We start from the raw sequence: 18257 nt of genomic DNA on the forward strand, positions 1-18257 counted from the left end.
ATGCTCGCTTACTGATGAATCACTATTTATTGGTCATAAAACATGGCAGAGTGTCTGTCTCCAGGACCTTGTAGCTTTCCTCTTAGAAGGAAGAAGCTGGTCACGGTCACCATTCTGTCCCAGACCCCCAGGGTAACGTTTGCCACCTTCAAGCTCAATGATTGGGAAGAGGGACAGACATGCCCCCAAGAAGCTAGCACAGCGCAGATTGTAGCACACGGCTCTGGCAGAGCACCCAGGAACGGGAGAGAAATTTTGATGAGGAGGTTGGGGTTGGCCTTAATATGAATGGGATTTGAAGGATGGAGTCCACATTTCGACAAGCAGAGGTTTGTGCTTGTCGAAGGGTATTCTCACTAGAGTTAACAGTCTCAATAAAAGCATAAATGGAGTGAAGAGATTGGGGATGTCCGTCAGGTAGGGTAGGGGGAGGTCGAGAAGGTTGGCAAAACAGACACGGGCAAGGTCACAGTGAGGCTGAAACTGAGCGCCGAGTGGATGTACATTCCACACAACGTGGTAAACGTGGGACATCAGAAGAATTTGTGGTATGAGAACGAACCCCTTTTATATTTTGGAATTCATGTGATAATGTTTACTGTAATTTTTTATATCAATACATAGCCAGTGATAACGGTTTCCCATTTACAGTCAGGATTAGGTTTCACTTTAAGATACATGTGTTTAGGGCTTCCCTGGTGGCGCAGTGGTTGAGAGTCCGCCTGCCGATGCAGGGGACACGGGTGCGTGCCCCGGTCGGGGAAGATCCTACATGCCACGGAGTGGCTGGGCCCGTGAGCCACGGCCGCTGAGCCTGCGCGTCCGGAGCCTGTGCTCCGCAACGGGAGAGGCCACAACAGTGAGAGGCCCGCGTACCGCAAACAAAGAAACAAACAAAAGATACATGTGTTTAAATAAAACCAATTGAGTAGCTTTAATGAAAAGTATCCAGTAAATAGTGTTGAGGCTAACGTATCAACAATCGTAGTAGCTCCCTGTGGCTGGAAGTTTGGAACATACTGATGTAGCCCCGGGAAGATCTGAGTGGAGAGTTGCTGCAGAAAAGCTACCCAGACCAAGGGCTGAAGGAGTGTTGCAGTTTGACAGTGGAGAAGCCATCGGTGAACTTAGAGCAGCTGCAGTCCTGGGGAGGCCCCAGCTCAAGTCCAGGGTGGCTGTTCCATGAGGGCAGGGCTTTTCTGTTTTGTTTATCCCTCAACCATAGTGCCTGGCTCACGACAGGCGATTAGTAAGGAGGTAGTGCGTCAATAGGGGAAGGTATTTTATTTCCACCCATAGCAATGAGTCCTGCAGGTGTATTCCTCCCGCCGCCCCTGGGCTAGAGCTGCTGAGCTGAGACCAGCCTGATTCCCCCGGGAGAGCCAGCCTGGGGGAACAGGGCTTCCCCAGGTGCAGGAGGGAGGTGGGCCGCCCAGCAGCCCGGCCTGTAGTCTCCGCGTGTGGTCTTATACCCAGACTCATTTTATAGTTTAAGCCAACAACCGCGGGGACCTGGGCGCCTTGGTGCAACTCCAGCTTAAACTGCGAGCGAGGAGGCCTGGGAGGGAAATGGGGACCACACCCCCATCTCAAGGTGGCAGCCCGGACTGTGCACTTGCCCCATGTTTGTCACATGGAGATGCAAGGCCCTGTGTGCCAGACCTAGAAAATGTATCAAAAGATGTAAAAACAACAACAAGAACAACAAAGAGGAACTCTGCACATTTAGGTGAGAACAGCTGACTTATTGAACCAGCACCTGATCCAAAGGTGAAGATGCCGTGCTGGTCCGGCATGCAGGCTGTAACCTCTGACTTAGATGTTGAACTTAATGAGGTCACATCTCCTCCTCTGCCCCTCCAGGGTCTTATAATGTTCATTTGTCCCTTTATGTACTTTTTTTCCAGCCTGTTAGTCTAGTCTTTCCCCTGAATCCCTGATAACATGCCTGGTGCCATTTTCTTGTGTCCCTCGGCTCCAATTCTGAACGTCTCCCAACTTTCCTCTTCCCGAGGTGTCTTCGTCCTGGCTGTCTGTACTGTCACCTGCTTTCCTTCTCTCTCGTCCAAGTCTCTCTTCACAGCTCAGCTGCCTGGGACGTTAAAGCGTGTGCAGGGCTCCCACCTTCATTCTCCCACATCCTGTCCCGACACCCTCTCCGGTCATTTCTTGTCTCTTCCATCTCCGTGTCCACATGTCTCTTTGTCACCTCCATGTCTCCCGCCTGGACTGCCAGCCTCTAAACTTCTTTCTGGCTGTCAGGTCTCACATCCAGTGGTTGGAGCAGACCCACCAGGGTCTCCTCAAGGCCAAGATAACCCCCAAGGTTGCTGGGAGCCTGGGCAGGGTCACAGGGCTACAACATACGTCACTTCCACATGCCTCTCAGAGCGAAGCCTCCTTGGGGTCAGATGCTTTCTAGGCATTTCTGGGATCACAGAGATGACTCACTCAGGAATCCACCCTATAGGAATTTCAAATCTCCTCGGGGAAATAGAGGCACTGGCACCCCCCAGAAACACACAATGTGCTCTGGGGCTCCAAGGAATAAAAGCATCTCCAGGGGCATCCCCGGGGCTTGTGTTGAAGTCAGGGCCCATCAGAGCTCTTTCCCACTGGTTGTCTTCGTCCTCGACGCCCACGTTCCAGCCTCCCAGGGGCTGCTCCCTGTTGCTCTTATTGCAGTCGTGTCTGGCGGCCTGTTTCGTGGTTCACTGAGCAGCTCTCAGAGACTGATGCTCGTACACCCACACGGGGTTTGAGCAGCAGTCATGGCCAGACTGCCCTTAGCCCGCCTTCTCTTCCACCCACCCCACCCCTGCGGGGCCCAGCGTGCGCCTTCTCTCCAAATGGCTCCCAGTAGAAGAGCGAGCTATCCGTCTCCAGCACCCGGCACCTCATCAGGCACCTGGAGCCCAGGACAGCAGCACCTCCATCCATTTGGCAAGGGAAGAATATCCTTGCATTTTTTAAAAATAAGATTTGAGGTCCTGAGCAGATGTTCTGAGTTTAGGTAGCTTTTCAGAAATAAAATGGCACTCGTAGCTGCTCTGATGCATTCTTTCGACTCATCTGACATTTTTCTAAGTGTCCTGACCTCTTTGAAGTTGCTTTTTCTCTTTCCTGTGATGATGGTGGTTTCCATCCACACTTGGCTTTCTAGCAATTCTTACTTTTTGTTCAAGCATCAATTCAAGAAGTCACTGAATGGGGTTCAGACAAGCTGTAGAAAAGTCACCTTGACAAAGACGAGGGTTAACTAGAATTTACTAACGCGTTTCCTCAACAGATTGTAACTTTGAATCTCTGGCCGTGACTAGTAGGGGGGCTTGTAGGAGCAATTTTTGTCCCAAAGGTGCTGTCTTAGTTCGCTTGTGCAGTTGTAACGAAGCGGCGTAGACTGTGGCGTATCAGTAGCAGACGTTTATTGCTCACGGTTCTGGAGGCTGGAAGTCCCAAGATCAGGGTGCCAGCATGATGGGTGAGGGCTTGCTTCTAGGTCACAGACTTTGAGTTGTATCATCACATGGCACAAGGGACTGGGATCTCTGTGGAGTGGCTTTTATCTGAGCACTAATCCCGTTCAGGAGGGCTCCACCCTCATGACCTAAGCCTCTCCCCGAAGCCCCACCTCCCAATGCCGTCCCATGGGGGCATTAGGATTTTAACATACGACTTTTGGGGGCACACAAACATTCAGACCCTAGCAGACATAAAAAGTGCTTTTTCCGGGTTTATGGCCAATATCTTGAGGGTAAGAACAGGCTTCTTTGTCCATTTGGGTCACTTCTATGTTCTCAGAACCCAGGAAAGTGCCAGGTACAGAGTGGGTGCTCCATAAATACCCAATGCTGTATTGATTCGTTATTGAGCGTCTCTGGTTGAGGGAGGGTGGTGGACACATACAGCTGGATTAGGCCTGGGCCTTGCACTGGAATAGCCCTCTCCAGGGAGGAAGAGGGGATGCAGGCACAGAAGGACCACGCAGGGTGAGGCAGCAGAAGCGCAGTGAGCACTGAGGAGGGTCCCTGTCGCTGGTGGGGAGAGGTGGGGAGATTTAAGGGGCACATCGAAGGTGATGGAGTTGTGCGTTCCAGGCCAGGGACCCAGCAGGCGCACAGTCATAGAGGCACGAAGGAACCTAATGCAGGAAGTGCTGCTGGACAACAGAGAAGACAGAGGAAGTTGGCCAGAGCCACACACGCGGGGCTCAGGCTGCATCTTGAGGGCAGTGAGTTTATCAGCTGTGTGTGTGTGTGTGTGTGTGTGTGTGTGTGTGTGTGTGCGCGAGAGAGTATCCTAGCCACAGTATATGGTAGGAATTGAAGTGAGAGTGAGGTTCAAACCCGGAGGAAGCCAAGTTAGTGAATCCATATGATCTGGAAGCAAGCTGAAAAGAGCCCAAGGTGAGGCAGAGCCAGTAGGCAGGTCTCTCAGAGACTGGGGGGAGCTGGGATTTATTCCTCGACTAGCTGGGGCTGGCCCCGAAAGGGCTCCATGTGGTCTTGTTTCCTCCTTGGCCCCATCGTCCCTCCTCTTTTTTGTCATGGCTCTTCCCAGAAGAACATAGAGTTCGGCTGAAAGTCTGTAGTTTTGCTGAGACCTGTGCTTATCATACAGTGGGAAAAACAAGAAGGCCGTCTTACAGGTGTCAGACGAATAGATGCCCCAGTCTGTGTGCTGAAAATGATATGCTTGAATTAGTTGGATGAATCCTCAGTTAAGTGAACGTGAGTTGATGTCTCCATCTGCTGACTCTTGCAGCATCCCTGATGACTTACGGAAGTTCAAAGGACGATTGTAAAGGATATTCCCCGGTCCCCATCAGCCCCCACTGTACGTGTCTCTTCTGTCCGTCGCTCTCAGTGTGTTTTCCTCGCTGACCCTGCTTTGCACTGTAGTTTTCCTTTCCACGAAGGCAGGAAGAAGCGGGCGTCAGTTGGTGCAGAGAGGGGAGAGCGCCATGGGCGCTGGTGAACCTACGAAGCACCTTCCAGTGGTGTGATAACTAACTTGGAAAGGATGTTCAGCATCTTTGGCAAACCGTGTGCGCCTTTGGGCAGCCAGTAGTTTTCATTTTTCCTGGGACAGCTGTTCTCTCAAAAACAGTTCTGTTGTAAATGACTTCCTGTCGCTCACAGACTTTCTGTGCCTTTTGGATCCATGGCGTGAAACGCCTCGTGTGTGACACAAGATAGGTGAACCTCCCTTCACGCAATTGTATTTCTTACATACTCTGCGAAAGCAACATTTTGAAAGCGAAACCGTATTCTTTTTTTTTTTTTTTTGGTGGTACACGGGCCTCTCACTGTTGCGGCCTCTCCCGCTGCGGAGCACAGGCTCTGGACGCGCAGGCTCAGTGGCCACGGCTCACGGGCCCCGCCGCTCCGCGGCATGTGGGATCTTCCCGGACCGGGGCACGAACCCATGTCCCCTGCATCGGCAGGCGGACCCTCAACCACTGCGCCACCAGGGAAGCCCCCGAAACCGTATTCTTGATGGCCTAGATGATTTTCCAAAGTAAAGGGTAGTTTTAAGACAGATTATCACAAGAATGTCTTGTTTTGACTGTAATGGGTACATGAGTGTTTTGCATTGTTGATTCCAAATAATACCAATTAATTCCAATTAATGAAACCAGATAATTCCAATTAATCACAAGTGGGTGGAAAACCAACCATGAATTGAATTTGCACGAGTAATTTCTCTACTCCTCCTCTTCTTAGAGCAAGAGGCTCTAAGACACCCAGCTCATGGACGTGTCCTTCTAAAGTGACCTTCTCAGAGCGTGACCCAGGTACCACTGAGGGTCCTTGAGGTCAAAACTATTTTCATAAGAATACCAAGGTATTATTTTCCTCTTTCTTTCACTCTCATTCCTTTATGAGTTTACAGTACTGTGGAGTTTTCTAGAAGCTCCTCTATGACCCGGTATCAGAAAGGACTGAATGCAGAAAGCACTGTGAAAGGCCAGCTGTCTTCAATCTAGCGAGACGTGAAGAGTTTTGTGAAAATGTAAAACAGTGCCATTCTTCTCAAAAAATGTTTTTGTTTTGGAAAATATGGTAACTTTTCCAAAAATGTTGTTTATATTAATCTGTAATGGATTTGTTATTGCTCTTTTAAATGAATTAGGGAATAAATATTTTTGAATTTGTCACTGCCTCTAACATGCTACACTGCAGTAGATATAACCCCCATAAACAAACAATGGCCCTTTGGGGAGGGTGTCAGTGATCTTTTAAGAGTGTGAAGGGTTTGTAAGCCCCCAAAGTTTGAGAAACACCGCCCTGAAGTACAGGGCTTTATGCAATAAAACTCTCCTGGCTTTTGGTTGAGATGTGAAAGTTTTCTAAGCAACAGGGGAAGGATTGGCAGAAGTTGCCCATCCACTTAGCCAGGGCCCATTTCTACACTGATTTGGGGATGTACAGTGAAACGACGAGAAAAGCTAACTGTGAAACACAAAAACTTGCCAAAAAAAAAAAAAAAATTCGAAGGCCCACAGCATTGGGGGAGGACAAGTAACCATGATTCCCTCGTGGGGACCCAAGCACGCTGTTTTCCTCTGCATGTGGCACTTGTGGTTTGAACTCTAACTCAAGGTTATTGAGACCGCTGGGCCAACCTCATGTATTCATTGAGCCACAGAGTATGTGTTCTGCGAGCACCTTCACAGGGCTGGACTGTGGTCAAATTCGGACCCGGTCCCTGCTCTCAGGACGCTGAAATTCCTAGCCAGGGAGACTCAGTAGGCAAATCAGCATGCGTGGACAGGATCATTCATTAATTTGAAGAGTGACGCAAAGGAAATGAATGGGTTGAAATGACACAGTAATTTGGAGGAATGAGAAATAAATGCATACAAGGTGCCTGGCAAAAGCTTTTCTAAGGAGACTTCATTTGAGCTGAGATGGGCGTGCTGGGTGGGTAAGAAGGAGAAGGGTAGGAGCCGTTCTGGCAGAGGGAACTACACTTGCAGAGGCCCCGACAAAGGACATGACTTGGTGGGAGTGAGGTGAGCCCTGGAGCTGGGTAGGGGGGGAGTGTGGGGGGGATGATGGGGATGGAGCAATCAATGGGTAAGGATCGGACTTTATGGGGCATTGGAGGCCCTGGCGGAGGGTTTGATTTTAATCCAAGGGTGATGAAAGGTCATCGGAGGATCCCAAAGCAAGCGAAAGAGGTGGTGTGATACCTGCTTCATAAAGAACAACCTGGCATGTGGAGAGTGGATTGGGGGAGGGGCAGTCAGTGGGGAGGCACGAGAGGATGCAGAGAGCGGGGCAGGAGGCTCCTGATGTCATCCAGGTGAGACTGGATGGCGGGCCCTGGGCAACAGAGAAGTGGGCAGATCTGAGATCTAGTGTGGAGTAGAAGAGAGCGGACTTCCTGACGGAAGGCTCTGGGGATGAGGCCAGGGGCATGAACAAACATAGCCTCTGGTTTGGGTTTGAACCACCTGTGTTTTCTCACATCCTGGCAACAAAACTCTGCAAGGTCATTCGCATTATACCTACTTGGAGATTAGGAAACGGAGGTCTCAGTGACTGACTCATGGATCCGTAAGGTCCCTTCCCAGCATCAAAGCAAGTCAGAGGTCACTGCCACTGCCCAGCTCTGTCTGCGGCTTCCTCTCCCTGGTGCCACACCTCAGCTCTCTGCTCCAGCCCAGATGGTGACGCCAGGTGAGGACCTGAGACAGAGGTGAGAAATGGGACCAGCTGTGCCCGCTGGCCACCAGCCCAAGCGGAAGTTTATTGGGACTGGTTTACTCACATTGCAGGTGTGTCTTGGTTCCCAGAGAAAGGGAGCTTTATTCTTCAGGCTCCGTGATGCCTCTTGACAGGAGACGTGGGAGCCCTCCTGAGAAACAGTTCAGCCTTTATGAACTGAAGGGGGTGAAGGCTGTGGAAGCAGTTGTGAGAATTTTTTTTTTTTTTTAAACAGAGAACAGGAGTATTTATTATTTATTTTTAAATTTATTTATTTTTGGCTGTGTTGGGTCTTCGTTTCTGTGCGAGGGCTTTCTCTAGTTGTGGCAAGCGGGGGCCACTCTTCATCGCGGTGCGCGGGCCTCTCGCTATCGCGGCCTCTCTCATTGCGGAGCACAGGCTCCAGACGCGCAGGCTCAGTCGTTGTGGCTCACGGGCCTAGTTGCTCCGCGGCATGTGGGTTCCTCCCAGACCAGGGCTCGAACCCGTGTCCCCTGCATTAGCAGGCAGATTCTCAACCACTGCGCCACCAGGGAAGCCCCCAATTGTGAGAATTTTAAACATCAACCACTTGGGTTGAGAAAAAAGGAACTGACTGTGCATTTCGTTCTGGTAGTGGGACGATTGTTTATAATTTTTTTTTTTAAGTTTTTTTACGGCCATCAAGCTTACATAGTAAGTACAGAGGCTGAATGAAAGCGGGGCAAGAAGCAATGCAGCAAAGACCAAATGTCTTTAGTCCTACCTGTGCTCACCTTCTGTGGGCAATGACAAGTCCCTGCTTCTTTGAGACTCAGGGCAGGGCAAAGCTACAGAAGTCTAGGCAGATACAGAACGTTGGATACAGATGTGCAGTAGCCAGTGATACTTAGCTCACTGCTGCATGGCTGTGGGGATGCACGAGACTGGCCGCTTCTCTTCCTTCCAGTTAGCCCGGGAGCCCTTTCACAAATAACTTTCTGCTTTGGGAATTGGAAATGCACCTTGGCAGTGATTATCTGCTTGCTCACCTTTAGGGCAGCCTCTCTCCTTACACCCCCCTGGTTACTTTGCATACTCACGCATATATCTTGCAATTTAAATTCTTATATTTTATTCATACGTGGAGGATTATTCCTGCAGCTTAGTGAAGCGCTAAATATTACATGAACGTGATTCAAAACATGTCCATTCCATAAAACCCGTTTATATGCTGTCATTTTCTACAGCATTAAATACATTTTATATCATCAGAAATTTTATGGTATATTTAAAAATGAATTTCTACTTAGCTTAAATGCATTAAGGATTATCCTAAGAGACCCGGCTCAAAATGCAGTCATGTTTATTTGTAACTGCCAGAAAATGGCTTGCAAAACTGTTAGTGTGTTTTATTATTCCCTGCCACCGGAGTACTTGCTTGTTAATTAGAGAAATTTCAACTGTCATGGTTGGCAATTATAGCTTCTGTATCATTGTCTGTTATGAATAGTCAATGAGGGCTGATTAATATGCATGAGCGGCAGTATATATAGCGTGTGCATTGGACCACAATCCAGCTGCCAGAGTCACTCAGAGGAGGGAGTGGTGTGTGTGCGCGTGTGTGTGTGTCTGTGTGTGCGCATGCATGCTGCTGCTAGGGAAGGGAGCGTGGAAGGGGAGAGAGTTGTCTGCAGCCTCTGAGGAGAGCACCGCCAGCGTGCAGTGTCGTGTCGCAGCAGCACCTGGCACCTGAGGCTCTCCGAGGACACCTTCATGCCTGCATGCTGAAGGCGCCGCTCCTCCCAGGCGCCGGCGAGTCCTGCAGCCTTCGTCTGCCGGTTCTCTAAACATGGGATGCGGTTTGTGCAGCCTGCAGAAGCCAGAGGAGCAGTACAAATTACTCTACGAAGTTTGTCAGGTAACAGCGCGCCGCCTCTTTTCCTGTGGGAGCGGCCGGGCACTCACCTGGCTGAGCGTAACTTCTGGGGAAGGCATTGGGGATTTCTGTGCGTGTGTGTACTTGGAATGTGACAGCCTCTCTGACGTTTCTGCATATTTTCTATTAAGTCTCTTAGGTGGTTTCCTTTACAGTGGCACCTAAATGCCTGTATTTGAATATTTCAGTAGATGCTGAGGGCCGTAAGGTGTGGTTCAAGCTATAATGTCACAAAGCTCCTTTACAATTGCCCGCTCTCCCCGGAGTGGCGGACAGATGTCCTAGGCAGGGTCAACGCGTGGTCACGCACCCTCTGAGCAAGTTGCAGAAGGCGTGGAGGATGGTTAATGCTGGCACGGTTTTGTCTCTGTTTACGAATAGTTGTAAGGCGCTCTTTACAGGAGAGCACAGGCGTCTACTTGCACTCTTCAGTCTCTCAGCAACTTCTCGTAACAGAACATGTGGTTCAGATTCACGCTTCACACTTGCCATTTCTATACCTCCTCCTGTGAAAACTTTAAGAACTTCCAGAGCGAGTGGCTTGATCTCGGGTGCTTTCGTCCACAGCCGATGACTCCTCTAAACTTCTGCAGCGTCGCTAGCAGGAAATTTCAGTGGAGATGAAATGGGGTATTTACGGTACGACCCAGAGAACTTACCTTATGTTCATGCTGAGTGTTTTATTTTTTAATAGTCCAGTCTTATCCTCACCTAGGAGGTTTTCACACTGCTGTACCTGACAGTTAATGATTTTCCCCTTAAATCATGCTAACTCCTTCAGATTTTTCTCCAGTCATCAGAAAATCATAATTCTGTTACAGAGGAATGTTAACATTAGCACATTAGAAGAAGGTTGTTATACTGAGAAAAACGGTGCTTGCTGTTTAATTTATGACAATACATGGTATATTAATATAGTCTTCAAAGGGGCTAGGCTCAGCTTAAAAAAGAATTTGATTAGCCATCAATTGGGTGCCATTTTTGCATGAGCCAGCAGAGGGCGCTTAGCATTAAAAACACAGCGAGACAGTGCTGCTTGTGAGTTGGCTGCCTCAGTGGACAAATTCTAATGATCGGGTGAATAAAAGGGATGGGTGTGGGTGTGTGTGTGCGCGCGCACGCTCCGGCACTGAGGCATAGAGAAGGTCAAAACAAATCTTTTGGGACTTAGGCGCTCTTAGGTGCTCTCCTCCTGTATGGAGAGCACATAGCTTACAAAAAACAATCCTCTTAAATAAGTTTGGGAAGTAATACTTCTGACGTATGACTTCACGCTCAGGGCTTTGCTGGATTCTCGTCCTTTCAGAGCAGTCCGAGGGCACATTGGAGGTCTGGGTAGAAGCGCTATTGCCACTGGAGATCTGGCCCCCACCCCTTATGTGATCATATGGTAACGTTGTAATCCTAAATTTGCCAAGTTACCATGTGCAGTGAGCCCTGGTGCTCAGTGAGTCAGGCGTTCAGAAGTGAAACAAGCAGAACGACAAAACGATCACCAAGGTGGTTGTATGCGGTCACTCACCGCTGCATATAAAATAAATGCTCTGTGTAGCAATGGAGTTATAATAACTTGCTTTTGTGTTCTTTTAACCGTCAATGCATGCAAGTATTATTTCACGTACATTGCCGTAGATGTAAGAATTAAACTGGCACCCTCCAAAAGGCAACCCTACCGCATTTCCTGTAAATCTGCATTAACTTGTGCTTTATTTGTCTGTGTTATTTGGGCTCCTCCCCTCTCTGCCTTCAAAAAGAGGGAGCCTGGCTTTTGTTTGTTTGTTTTTTTACTAGGTGAATTTATATGGAAATACTTCTGGCCAAAGCATCGGTGCAGTAAATTGGTGATAAATGACTTCCATCTGGAATACACTTTGTCAGCAATTTGGGAAGCCATGCAGATTTATTTTCAGGAAACTCAAACTACTTTTCAGACCCATTACCCTTGTGCCAACTAAGTAAATTTCCCCTTTCTCCCATTCTTTGGAAGTCCTGAACCGTAGCATAAAGGAATTCACAAAACACTTGCAGGAATTAATAATTGCATTCCCACTCTTATTATGCAAAGCCTTATTAGAGCAGAGAAATTAAGGTTTCCATAAATTACAGTTCCAGAAGGTCCGGTGTGTCTGGCTTCCGTAAGCGCTTGTAACAGCAGCACAAAGAGGATCAAATATTCTGGGGCTCAGACTTGATCCTTTCCTCATCCAGAGATAATTCAAAGAGATGCTCTTCATTAGGGCCTTTGGCAAGCTGCCCACAGTTTCTTTTAGGGGCTGCTGTGAACTTAATGATGCAGAACAATGGCTTTGCCTCTTGTTGCAAACATACCTTATTGTACCTTTAATCACAATAGAAAACCACCAGCAACACACAAAGTTGCCTGGTCGTTAAAGGACGTTGCAGAGTGCACACATCCCAGTGATCTGCGCCGTGTGTTAAGGGATGCGTTGAGATATTTGGAGCTCTTCGAAGGAGAGTATAAGACGTGCTTGCTGCCCACCCTGGGGTTGTCGGATCAGGTGACTTACAGCAGTTCTTTGTGCTTTTACGGTGACTGTGGCATCCTGTGGAGCATCAAGACAGGGCCCCTGCCTATGTGAGATTTAAAATTTAACTTAGCAGCTGCTTCATGCTTCGGAAAGCCTTCACTTGCCTAGGGTGACTTCGAATACTCAGAAGCACTGTTAAAGTGAAAGGCTGGGCAAGTGAGAAGGGAAGATGCTTTCAGGTTATCAAGGGGTGCAGTCTTCTTCTTGGATAAATTAATTGGCCCTGGAGATCTCACGTTCACAGGGTGATGGGGCAGGGAGCCTCGCAGCTCTAGGGCTGTGGCTGGAATCCGGCTAAAGCTGATGACCTGTTGTGCGGGAAGGGTGTGTGCAGAGATGAGGAGGTCTGCGGCTCAGCTGGCTCTGTGCCCGTGACTCCACCCAGCTGTTCCCCTCCAGGATCAGGGAAGGCCACCCAGGGGACGCTCTGAGGAGGCTCTTCCCACGAACGGAGGCCTGGGGGAGGGTAAAGGAGGGACACACTAGGCAGTATCGTTCATTCCTCCCGCCTCCTCTGAGGTCAGCCAGAAACAGCATTAGTGACCGTTGCTGTTTGATTACACAACAGAGAAATAATTCTGGTCGGGACTTAGGCTTCAAATGAAAAATTATAATAGCTAACACTAAAAATCTCTAAAAATCTGCATGCACATTTTCAAGATGGCAAGTAAAATGTGTTGATAAATGGCAGTGATATTCCTTTCAGCAGCCGCAGTACTTTTTAAAATTTTTATTCTTTTATTGAGGTCCAGTTGATTTACAGTGTTCCAGGTATACAGCAAAGTGATTCAGTTATACATATATATGTAGGTATGTATCCTGTTTCACATTCTTTTCCATTATAGGTTATTATAAGGTATTCACTATAGTTCCCTGTGCTGCATAGTAGGTCCTCGTTGTTTATCTGTTTTCTATATAGTACTGTGTATCTGTTATTCCCAAACTCTAACCATAGTAGTATCTGTCGAGCACTTACTACATGCTGGTGCTGTGTTAAGCGCCAACCATGCATTTCCCCGTCAAATCCTCACAGCAGCGCCAAGAGATAGGCGGTGTTATTATCCCCATTTCAAAGATGAAGAAACTGAAACACAAAGGAGTTATAAATGGGGCCAGGAGCCACATCTGTGCTATAATTCTAAAGTTTGTGCATTCTCCTCTTGTATAAATCATTTTCGTCAAAGTCACCAATGTTATATGGAACACTTGGGTTGGTTTTTAAAATTTGCTCTTGCCTTTGTGGGGCTGTCTTGCAGACACCACGGTCTCACTCGAGCCATTAACACCTCTGTCAGCCTGCTGTTACTTGGATCTGTTTTCTTACAAATGAGAGGCGTTTCCGTAGAGCCTCTGGTCATTCACGTGGGGCAGGGCATGGGAGGGGGAGTGGAACAGAGAGTTCTCATTAACCCCCCAGGCAGCTTTAAGAATGGATGATTTGAGAAAGCTTATGTTCTTTTGCCTCTCAGTTACAAAAAAAGTATCATATAAGAGGATTTGTGACTCTTTCTGCCATAGATGTTGTTGGTTTTGAAAAGCCAAAACTTCACCCAATAACTGTGACTTGCCAGAAAACTAAAGATGTATGTCTTTGTGACCCTTTCTCCCTCACTCTATTAATAAGCCAGTTGACTAGGAAAACACAGATTTCTATAGGAAATGCTAACGCAGAGCAACAAGTTTAAGGAATATTCTGGAAACTTGAGTGTACACAGTCCTATTTTCGTATTTAATTAGCTACATTCAGTACTCAATTAGATGAATTTACTGCTTTAAAGCAAAGCAACGATGAGTCCGCTGAGAATCAGCCCAGTGGTCGTACAGACTTAATGATGGTTAATTAGATGAACATAAGCTTGACCTCTACACAGCAGTGTTGAGCCTGGCATCCTTTTCCTGCAAGTAAGAGTGTGCTCGCTTAAACGACCTATCGATAGATTCTAAAAGCTTTGTTTCACAAATGGCTTTCCATTCTGAATTAGTTTAAGCAAAGCAGGTATGGAAAAAGAAAGCCCGTCTCCTCCTGCCTTGACAAACTGGGGGCCCTTTATTGAGTATGGCACCTGTCTGTCTATGGCTGAGAAAGTCACTGTTTTCAACATGGGCTACTGTCACTAGCTATTGTTTTCTCTTCAGTTAACAGTGGATCATAAGCCACTTTTATGTTAAGAACTGAAAAGGTAGAGCTTAGGGTTAGACCAGGGCTTACTCCCCTCTTTCTCCCTGTCTCTTCTGTAAGTAGAAAGCTGTGAGGGAACCAGCAGGGAGTTGTCCTGCTTTCCTCATAGAACTGAGGCCACTTAGCTGCCACCCAGCTTAGATACCCTTCTAAGCATTCCCCTGAGGCCGGGCGCACCCCTGGATCCCTGCCCTGAGCCTTCCCAAGATGCCCTGCACACCCCTGGCTCCCTCCACTGAGCCTTCCCATGATGCCCTGCACACCCCTGGATGTCTGCACTGAGCCTTCCCATGAGGCCCTGCACACAGTATTCCCATGATACCCTGCACATCACTGTACCCCCGCACTTCCTTCCACTTGGTCTCCACGTTCTCTGTTCATTGAACCGCCTGGGAGCGCTCATCACCACATGTACCCTCAGCCCATGGCTGGTTGACCACGTGGGGTTTTGTATGTGTCTGTAGGGGTTGAGAAGCAAGAAGAGAAACAAGGGCTCTACTTAGGAGCCTGGAAGGAGAGGAGATGACCGTGATTTGAACCCAAGAGGCCAGGAGGGAGAGCAGACATTTATTTTTCATTCATTCAGCCAACAGGTCCAACCAGCCAGCCGCACTGCACTCTGAGCTCTGAGCTTCTCTGTGCGTTGCTCACCGGCTCCCCCGTGCCCTTAGAATAAAAGGAACCGTCTCACCCAGGCTGCAGGGCGCTGTGTGACCTGGTCTCCTCTTACGGCTGCACAAGCCTTATGCCTCGCACCTCCCTGCTCTTCATCTGCCCTGGTCCCCGCAGGGCTCCGTTCAGCACCCAGAACCCACCTTCCTCCTTCCCTCCCCAGGCTTTCCAACGGACTGTCCCCCCCCACACCTGCAGTGTAGTTCACTGATCCTTGAGGGCTCAGCTTAAACGTCCCTCTCCCCAGAGAGCGCCCCCGATCTGAGAGTCCCCCGACCCGCACCCGCATTGACCTTTCTCTGCAGAGTTTATTTCCTTTCTGGCACTTATCACAACTCACACACTTAGGAACTTGATTATCGTTTGTCTCCGACCCCGGCCCCCAGGAAAATGTGAAGTTAGGGACGCTGCCTTGTTCTCTGTGGCACCCCCGGGCCTGACACGTAACCAATAACTAATCAGGACGTATTTACCAAGTTAGCTTCTGAATGAGGAATGGCTCAGGTGGGTCCCACTTTGGTCTGGAAAGGTGTACGTGGTGACACGTGAGGCCGGGTCCCAGGCCTCTCATGGCTCCCATCGGTATAGCTGCGCACTTCCGTGAGGCGGGCGGTCACAGGGGAGGGGACTGCCCCGCTCACCACACTCCTGCCACCGGCCTGCCATGGCCGGCGGGAACAAACATGGAGCGGTGAGAAAAAGTGCAGTTTTTATACATGACTTCTTACCCGCATCAGTAATGCAGGGAGAGGCCAGGGCTAAGTTGGGGACGTACAGAGGAAGACCGTCAGCAGCTCTGGGGAAAGGCCCACCAGAGCCAAAATAACCCTCCCGCACTCTCCGCCAGTGTGGGATTCAACAGGGAGCACAGCATCCTCTCTCTGAAGCGCACGAAGCCGTGTTCCTGGCAGCGTCCCCTTCAGTGGTATGGCAGGTGTCATCATATGAGTGAGATGCCGTCGGGCCATGCGGCGGAGAGGCAAGCACAGAACTGTCAAGAACGAATTCCTCTACTTCAGATGGCCTGCGCTCCTATGTCTTCACCAAGGGCGTATTGCATTGTGTGTGTCTGTTGGGGAACCTTGGGGAAGCGGTCTCATTCCCAGTCTACTGGTCCCCTGACTGGCAGGATCACATTTTTTTCAAATACATTTGATTATACTCATCAGCTTGTAATAAAAAATCATTTGAAATAGTGCAGAAGTGAAAGAAAATTAGTGGCACCAGTGTTCCCTTGTGGAGAACACGGGTCTTGAGTGGCAGTAGGGATCAAGGAAAGCTTTTCTGACTTTTGAAGCGTCTCCAGAAGTTTCTTCGAAGTCGTTCGTTCTCCAAGTATGGTTGGTCCTAGACCGGCAGCGTCACCATCACCTGAGAGCTTGTTAGAAATGCAGATTCTCCAGCCCCACTCCAGACCTGCTAAGCGAGAATCTCTACAAGTGGCACCCAGCAATCTGTGTTTAATAAGCCCCCTGGATGAGTCTGGTGCTCGTTCAAGTTAGAGAACCTCTGTTCCACGTTAAAGGAAAAGTACTGGAAGAGGACTCTTTCGCTCCCTAGGTTTTCTGGCAGATTTTCTTAAGTCTTCCTCCAGATAAGTAGGCAGCAGGACAAGCTCTTATCTCAGACATTCAAATGCAGATCGAAAATTTAACCATCTGTTGGTTAATACCAAAAACGTTACTTTGCTTAAGCAGAGTTTTCAAGGGAATAGTTTTGTACTCTCTAGTTTACAAGCGAAAAACTGTAGGTCAGTGAAGTTTTGTCTATAAAATAAACACACACACACACACACACACACACACGTGTGTGTGTGTGTATCTTTCACAGATAAAACTACACTAACCTTCAGTTGTTTTTTTTTAACCACTGTCCTTCTCAGAGCCACCCCAGGCTCTGAAGTTATCCTGTATCCTCCTAGCCACAGACCCTCCTACTTCTACAAACACTTCCCTTCCCAGTAGTAAATGGTAAAGTAATCTAAAGTGATGCCGAATAATGTCAATGATGATGGGCAGAGTCCTCCTGCCAGAAGAAAGTGTGTTTTTAGAAAGGACCTTGTTACCCAAATGAATCCTGGTTTTCAGAAATCTGGAGGAAGTAGGTTTGATCGGGGACTTCTTGGTGGTGATGAGTCATTTAGCTGTCACCATAATGACAGTTCATGACTTACAGACCCCACTTCTGGGGGACATCCAGGCTGCAGGACTTGATCTAACTCTGTCTGTCAATTAAACGACAGCATTGGCCAATCGTAAATAATTCTCTTAGGACACGTCTCTAGTTCTTTTGTCAGATGATCAGCATTTTTAGCGGTTCTTGTTAAGTGTTGCCAAATTACCCCCCAAATAAGCCTCTCTGTGTAACACGCAACAGTGTGTGAGTGTCCGCCTCTCCTCACCCCCACTCCCACACTCACTGGGTATTAAGAAGAGTCTCACTTTTTTTTCCCTCTTTTTTTCTTTTTGCCTATTTGATAGCAAAGAACAGTGGGAGAGGAGAATGGAATCTCATTTGTAACTTTCATTCTGACAGCAGTCTCAAGGTATAAAAATCCCTCTAGGACAGTGGTTCTCGAGTGTGAACAGACATCAGAATCACCTGGAAGGCTTGTGTAAACACTAGGTCCCACGCATCACCCTCCGGTTTTAGATGCTGCTGGTCTGCGTACCACCCTTTGAGAACCACTGCTCTAGGAGATAACGTAGGTACTTACATGTAGGTGGGTGGGTGAGTGGATGGATTGAAGGAAAGAGGGGAAGGAAGGACAGGATGTGAAGGAAAGGGGGGCATTTAGGGGATATACCTTTTCAGTTTCACTAATGCCAAATCGTTTTTCATCATCATGGTAGAGAGATTCTTGTTGCTGCGCATCCCTGTCGACACTTGGTACTGTCTGAATTCTTAACTTTTCCAATGTAATTTACATGGAGAGGTAGCTCACTATGGTTTAAATTTGCTTTTCCCTAATCATCAATGAAGCTGAGCACATACCCTCGGTATACTCAGGGGACTGGTTTCAGAAGCCCTTGCACATACCCAAATCCATCGGGGCAGAAGTCCCTTACATAAAATGGTGTAGTCAAGTGAATGTAGTCAGCTGTCCGTATCCCTAGACGTGAAGCCCCCAGATACACGGAGCTGACTGTTTTTTTTCATATGTACATTCATCATATTTGAGTTTCTTCTTCTGTGTATGGAGTCCCTGTTCAGCCTTTCCCCAGTTTTCTATTGGATTTTGCATC

At 48.3% G+C, this 18257-nt stretch overlaps 1 protein-coding gene across 3 annotated transcripts in view; it reads left to right on the forward strand.

Annotated features, from left to right (window-relative positions):
* PDZRN3 (PDZ domain containing ring finger 3) overlaps positions 1–18257 on the forward strand; it is a 247419-nt gene that overhangs the window by 181366 nt on the left and 47796 nt on the right. Inside the window, exon 1 of one of the 3 annotated variants that reach the window (XM_065884736.1) lies at positions 9526–9594. The exons of the other annotated variants lie outside the window; for them this stretch is intronic. Within the exon in view, the coding sequence (XP_065740808.1) occupies positions 9526–9594 (69 nt within the window). Of the gene's footprint in view, positions 1–9525; positions 9595–18257 lie in introns of those variants that run through there. 3 annotated transcript variants of the gene reach the window in all.

The sequence above is a fragment of the Phocoena phocoena genome, chromosome 10, assembly GCF_963924675.1.
Source record: "Phocoena phocoena chromosome 10, mPhoPho1.1, whole genome shotgun sequence".
Taxonomy (NCBI): Eukaryota; Metazoa; Chordata; class Mammalia; order Artiodactyla; family Phocoenidae; genus Phocoena; species Phocoena phocoena.